The sequence below is a fragment of the Triticum dicoccoides genome, chromosome 7A, assembly GCF_002162155.2.
Source record: "Triticum dicoccoides isolate Atlit2015 ecotype Zavitan chromosome 7A, WEW_v2.0, whole genome shotgun sequence".
Lineage (NCBI taxonomy): Eukaryota > Viridiplantae > Streptophyta > Magnoliopsida > Poales > Poaceae > Triticum > Triticum dicoccoides.
Window position 1 is genome coordinate 680,188,569 of NC_041392.1, and position 7,195 is coordinate 680,195,763.

At 42.0% G+C, this 7,195-nt stretch overlaps 1 protein-coding gene across 2 annotated transcripts; it reads left to right on the forward strand.

The window, feature by feature from the left end:
* Positions 1-468: 468 nt before the first annotated feature.
* LOC119329184 (glyceraldehyde-3-phosphate dehydrogenase GAPCP2, chloroplastic-like) lies at positions 469-5,809 on the forward strand. Of its 2 annotated transcripts, none has more exons than XM_037602187.1 (14): positions 469-684; positions 1,196-1,257; positions 1,534-1,592; positions 1,688-1,726; positions 1,927-2,027; positions 2,813-2,925; positions 3,541-3,640; positions 3,742-3,888; positions 3,994-4,054; positions 4,163-4,260; positions 4,343-4,485; positions 5,088-5,171; positions 5,252-5,341; positions 5,429-5,809. In XM_037602187.1, the coding sequence occupies exons 1-14, from the start codon at positions 595-597 to the stop codon at positions 5,472-5,474; spliced, it is 1,233 nt and encodes a 410-aa protein (XP_037458084.1). In that variant the 5' UTR covers positions 469-594; the 3' UTR covers positions 5,475-5,809. The 2 variants fall into 2 exon arrangements, with proteins under 2 accessions (XP_037458084.1, XP_037458085.1); XM_037602188.1 differs by having other exon boundaries at positions 470-672.
* Positions 5,810-7,195: the final 1,386 nt, after the last annotated feature.

The following is a 7,195-nucleotide window of genomic DNA, read 5'->3' on the forward strand; positions in this document are numbered from 1 at the left end:
GATGCGCAATTGCACCGTCTAATTCGGGACGAACACTATTTTAGAATAGAGATTCTCGAAGGCATTGACCGACGAGAGCAAACCATCGATTCGACGGTTAGGGGCGGAGGCTTATGTCGATGGACAACTCAAATGGCGCCTCAAAATGGCTCCAAGTATAGATATCGATTCCAGTACCTGCACACAAAAAACTTCAAACCAAGCAACAGATTTTGTGGAGTTCCATTTCTACTCCCTCCGTCCCGTAATGTACGACACTATGTGACGGAGAGAGTATATATCCCGCAATAAAAAAGGAGAGGGATAGTATATATCGGCTTTATTTTTAAGGAATTTCTAAAACAACACTTTGATTGTCATAATTTGCATTGGAAGGGTGGCGAAGCGGGAGAGAAGCAGAAGCAAAGGAAAAGAAAGAAAAGCAGGGAGAAAAGGACTCGAATAATAAAAACTCATAAACAACTCCGCCCTCGGGACCGAGACCGAGACCCGAAGAAGAGGGAGATCGCTCGCTCGCTGCACAACGCCCGCCCACGCCGCCGTCTCCCTCTCCCTCTCCGCCTCCCTCCGTCCAACCGCAGCCCGCTCCACCTCATGGCGTCGCTCTCCCTCTCCCTCCGCGCCTCCGCCTCCTCGGCCGCAGCCGGATCCCGCGCCGCCGCCCCAATCAAGGTCTCGTTCACGGTCCGCCCCCTCCCCCCCATCCCGGATCTCCCAACTCCCCCGTGGTATCCTTACACTTGTTTTGATGGAACTCATGGAACTACAATCCAAGTGTTGTTTGCGCGGCGAGAGTTGGCTGCCTGCATTTTTTTTTCTGTTGCGCCAACTTGTTTTTCCTGTTGATATCCGATTAATGGAACCTGGCGTTCTTTAACCGCTTGATTGATAGTCGTATTCCACCCACTTTAGCAGCCTCAGATCCTGAATGTATTCATGTTATCCTGAATCCAGGTCTAGATTGGTTCGTGCTGATTTAGCCAGAAATTAGCGTTTTTTTTTGTTCAAACACAGAGCTCGGTTTTCCTGAATGTATTCATGCTGTCCTGAATCCAGGTCTAGATTGGTTCACGTTGATTTAGCCAGAATTTAGCAGTTTATTTTTTGTCCAAAAAACAGAGAGACCTCAATGTTTTTGCAACTTATAAAACGGTAAAAGTTCTCCTGATGATCTATTTGGTGATATACGGTGCAGGCGTCGTGTGTGAGGAGCAAGGTTACCTGCAGCTTACCATCCATCAGAGCTACCTCCTCACCGTGAGTTGTCTTCTTGTTGCCTTCTTTCATTCAGCTTGTTCAAATGGCCGTCAGCCTGCATTTTTTTGGATGGGAAAGAGTACAACTGAGATCACAAACTTTGGAGGATCTTGCAAATTTCCCGACATCGATCCCTCGTGTTCTCAGTTTGTTGTGTGATTTGACCGCACTAAGCACTCACAGTTGATGGTCATGGTTATTGCATATTATCTGCAAGACAATGTTTTTCTTCCTTCTGTATTACCTGTAACACTGTGCCTTTTTCTTCAACTGTAGTGCTAGAAGCATTGAGCCCGTAAGAGCCACCGCCACACAGGCGCCCCCTGCCACCCCTCGTAAGTTCTTCAATGCACGAAACATCTCTGCTCTGTAGAGATCGGTGCAGCCTGCAGTTGTGTCTGACACAGTTTTACCTTTTCACTTTCCGTAGAATCTTCTAGCGGAGAGAAGACAAAGGTCGGCATCAATGGTGAGTTTCTTAATAGATGCAAAAATAAATGGCATTGTTACAATTTATAGTCTAGACACATTAAGGCTCATAATGTTTACCAGGTGCATTTGGATAGTTGGGCTATGCATTAACCTTCTTCTGTTTTTTAAATTGTTGTATGTGGTCTCTAAATTGTTTTAATCTTTGGTTACAATGGTACACTTACGTTTTTGTTGCAGGTTTTGGGCGGATTGGGAGGTTAGTTCTGCGAATTGCAATTGATAGAGATGACATTGAAGTTGTGGCTGTCAATGATCCGTTTATCGATGCTAAGTACATGGTAAGAAATCAGCACAGAATTCATTTTTAGACTGCACAACATCTGCTGGAATGCTTTGAAATGCCAGATATCCACATTGTGCAACTTTTGTTAGATGATAAGTGACCATACTATTGTTTTTGATTTACAGCTGTTTGATTCTTCATGAAATGATATGCATATCGAGCATGAGGAAGTAATGATCCGTTTTTCAGATCTTCCATATGATTTTTTAGTGAGCTGTTAGATGAGAACTGGTGATCTTCACTGTACTTCTGAATAACTATTCACGATTCCACCACCATATGTTTCCTGTAGAGATATTTCTTGAAACAGGACGAACCGACACACACAACTATTATGCATCACTGTAATTTTATACGCTTCTTGCTTTAGTGAAGAGATGCTTTGTTTGATCTTATCTGACTTGCATATATATGAAGCTTGAACCGAGCATCCATCTTTTGATCTTCATTGCATGCTGGAAATTGAAAAGATTACATCCATATTCTATTTGTTGCCCTAGTTGCTTATGTGTACGGAAACTTGGACTGCACAAGCCATGGTGTGAGCTATATTATATGTTGGATGTATCTTGCCCAAAAATAGGAGCTCAGCTTGTGTCATTATGCTCGTATAATCTGTTAGGTGCAGTCCTCAGTTAGAAAACTGTCATGTTTACTGTTCTTGTTGTACCTTTGTTATTTTCTTTCATTCAGCAGATTTAAATCTCAAGCTGTATCAGGTGCATCATATTTCATCTGAAGATCCCGTTTGATTCATTCACTATATTCGTCCTTTTCTAGGCCTACATGTTTAAGTATGATTCCACACACGGTCCATTCAAAGGAACCATAACAGTTCTGGATGAGTCAACCTTGGAGATTAATGGGAAGAAACTCTCAGTTACAAGCAAAAGGTAACAATAGGAGTATAGGAATACTCCAGGTTTAGCTGAATATATAATTATATATTCTAGTAAGTATTGCTCTCTATATGAATGATTCCTCAATGCTTCGTTTTGTCCTTACAGTTTCACTAGCAAGTCAGGACAAAAATCTTCTTTAATTACTTACCTGTAATTTTATCTTAGGTGGTGTCACATATCTCTTTTCTTATCAACCCCAATGCTGACAAGTGTCAGATTCAGATATCAAGTGTTCTTTTCACTGCGAATACATGGACACTCTCAGTATACTTTTCATGTATCATCAAACCTTTATGAATTGGAAATAAGGATATGCGTTGCTTGGCACCTATTATGGAAGTGGCTGAGTGCTCATCTGCAGTTTGGTAGTATTGCATACATGCATGTACAAATAATAATCATTGAAAAATTGAAAGGCAATATATTATTTGATTAATGCTCACTTGGGTAAAATTATGGTGTACATGTTGTTCCTAGAAATTTGCAAGCGTTTTTCATCAACTCGTTGCTTGTGGTATTTTTATCTTGTGGCAATGTAGCTTGTCCCATCTCCCCTAACGCATTGTTGGTTTGCTTTGTTTTATGTGCTTTCACTTTTAATTTCAGGGACCCGTCAGATATCCCTTGGGGTAACTTTGGAGCTGAATATGTTGTTGAATCATCTGGTGTTTTTACAACAGTTGAGAAAGCTTCAGCACATTTGAAGGTCACCTTCTCATTTTTTGGACTATGTATTTAATATCCTGGAAAAATTTCCATTTACATACAACAAAAATGTTGAGATTCCATTGTGTGTCACTTAAACAGGGGGGTGCAAAGAAAGTGGTGATATCGGCTCCGTCAGCGGATGCTCCCATGTTTGTTGTTGGAGTAAATGAGAAGAATTACAACCCTAGCATGGATGTCGTCTCTAATGCTAGTTGTACCACCAACTGTCTTGCTCCTGTTGCCAAGGTATACGCTTTATCACTGCATATTATATATATAATACAGTTTTATTTCTTGCAAAATAGTGCCACCAGCTGCCTTCTTGATGATTCTTATGTTTATTGTTTGCAGGTTGTCCACGAGGAGTTTGGCATTCTTGAAGGCCTAATGACAACTGTCCATGCCACAACAGGTTTTCTTTCTCCCTGTTAATACTTGTCATGGGCTGAGAAGTTCACCAATGCTCACATACCAAGTTGTAATTTGTATGTAACGTAATAATTTTATTTGATGTGTCCAGCCACTCAAAAGACTGTTGATGGTCCTTCAATGAAGGACTGGAGGGGAGGACGTGGTGCTGGTCAAAACATCATCCCTAGCTCTACGGGTGCAGCAAAGGTTTATAATTTGCTCAATGAGAAAGAGCAAAATGTTTTGTTTTTGCAGGTTTCTTGTGTTGAACTTCTTGCTTTGATATCAGGCTGTTGGAAAGGTCCTTCCAGCTTTAAATGGAAAGCTCACTGGCATGGCCTTCCGGGTTCCTACACCTAACGTATCTGTTGTTGATCTGACCTGCCGACTTGAGAAAAATGCTTCCTATGAAGATGTGAAAGCAGCTATCAAGTATGTACACCAATCTAACAGTTATTCTCGCAATTTGTTAGCTCCTGATTTGCTGGTTGCACCCCCTTTTCCATCAGTGCCTTGCTCTGTTCTTTCTGACCAAGTCAACTTCTCGTCAACTTTATTATTCCATGTTCTCTTTATTGGTATAGTATGTGATCTTTTGGCTGTAACTGTTTATAGGATTACTCCTGTAGCTTGTTACTCTATAAACTAAAGTTAGAGGATACAATATGCTTTTCCTTAAGGGTACAATAATTGTCATGTTGTTGAAGGTTAATATTGAAATAGCACTTGGGAAGAAATATATAATGGTGTGCCTGCCCTGGTACCAACTGAATCCATGCATACTATCTGTGTCGTTTGATCATGGTAATGGAGAAGTAGGTCTCACAGCTTACAAAAACAGAGAAACAGGGAAAGTGTTCGTTGGTTGAAATTTTGATGTGAATTAAGGCCAATTTGTTTTCCTAAATAAATGAGTGTAAATATGCCACAGCTGTTTCTTGAACTTTGTATTAGCATTATTCTGTGAAAATTTCTCAGTCCAACAATATGCTTACCCAACTCTGAAAAAAATACTTATTTAACCATTTTTCCAGGGAAGCATCAGAAGGTTCGCTTAAAGGTATTCTAGGCTACACAGATGAGGATGTTGTTTCAAACGATTTCGTTGGTGACACAAGGTAAGTATTTGTATCTGTTCCCATGAAATAGTAACGAGCTGCTGGGAACTTGGGAGTCGCTAAATCTCTCTATACTGAAGGTCGAGCATATTTGATGCCAATGCTGGTATGGGACTAAGTTCATCTTTCATGAAGCTCGTCTCCTGGTACGACAACGAGTGGGGCTACAGGTAAGTGTTCACTTAACCAGTTCAAGCTTTTAATTTATTGCGTATCTTCAGTGTGCCTGATTATGCTGTTATGTTTTCTTGATCCAGCAACCGTGTCCTCGATCTGATCGGGCACATGTCTCTTGTTGCCTAACGATGATGCCACGATACGATTTAGCACAGAAGGTCTCCTCGCGTAGTGTAGGAAGTGAAGGCTGCAATTTTGATGGCCATTTTCGTATCCTGGAATAATAATAATTCTGTACGATGAAAACAATCAAATCAATCGGCGTCGACTTGAAGCTGCAGAACGCTCATGCTGGTCTGTAAAACCCCATAATTGAACTGTTGTGGGTGGACAATAAACCCAATCTCCGACTCGTCGAGTCATAGTGCTGTTACTTTGGCCCTGTGGTGGCATCCGTGTTTTGTTTCCACCTTCATAGAGGATAGGAAATGATGATGATGATGATGACTCTGTTGTTTGCAGTCTAAAGTTTTTGCAACAATGTTGTGTTGCGCTTCCACACGCAGGTGTTGTGTTGCGCTTTGACACGTAGTTGAGGGGATGCAGGATCGATATCTCGGGAAAGGTATCTGAATTTCTAATCCGAATGCTATGATAGCAATTCAGGAAAGGTGTTCTGGATTTTAGATCCTGATGATACGAACTCGGATGCCGATTGGGCGACTCCGGTGACCGGCAGGGTCGCCGTCCTCATCACATCCCATTCCTGCCTTGCCGTCAAGTGGGCTCTCCGGTGGAGGGGCATCACATGCGGCGGCCCCCAAGATAACCCTGCGTATCACATCCAAATTCTCCTACTTTACCGTGTCATCTGTTCTGACCGTGACTTCACTGCCTGTCCTGTTCCTATCTACACGGCTAGTTGCTCAATGTCGCATTCCTCATGCACTCACACAATGGATGCATGGCTAAGAACTAAAGTTAATTTTTTTCCAAGAAGTCCTCTAATCTACTTCCTCCGTTTCTAAATATTTGTCTTTTTAGAGATTTCAAATGAACTACCACATACAGATGTATATAGACATATTTTAGATTGTAGATTCACTCATTTTGCTTCGTAGTCACTTGTTGAAATCTCTAGACAGACAAATATTCAGGAACGGAGAGAGTGTTAACAATATGCAACAACAACACAAAGATTTCGATATGTAATAAAAATTACAACTAGGTCCATGAATCACCTATCGCAAGCCGAAGGTACGTCACTGTCATCATCCCTCCCTCATCGGAGCCAAAAGAAACTTTGTTGTAGACATGTGAGAAAACGAGATGCTAAAGCTCCAAAATGGTAACCACCGTCGACGATGAGAAGCGTAAATTAAAAGGGTCGTATACTCGCAAATACACGGGCAAAAACAAGGGCCAGTCGGATCCATATGGATTTGTCGAAGACGAACGCCGACGGATCTAAGGAGATCCACAAATACGGAAATACCAATGCTGACCCGATCCAAGAAGATCCATCAAAGACTCATCTCCGCACGCCCTTGGCCCAAGTAGGGGTAGACAAGGAGGACATTATTGTAACTTTGTAACGTACGGCCGCCTTGCCACCCCGACCAAACCACTAAAACTAACGTAAGGAAGTATAGGATTCCTCCCGACTGGCGGGACTAGCACCTCCAAGTCTCGTATGGGCACGGGAGGTGGGGCTGACCGACGGTGGTGCTGGCAAGGGCTTGTTACTTGTCGACGTGATATTTTTGAAAATCAAAGTAAAAAGGGGTCACATGTTTGTTAGTTTCAAGTTTTAATAGATTTTCTGGTCCGTAATATTCACATCCAACGGTTCCTGACCGTCTCGTGTCTGTTTGTCATGTTCATCTTGAACCCTCCCACAACTGTCG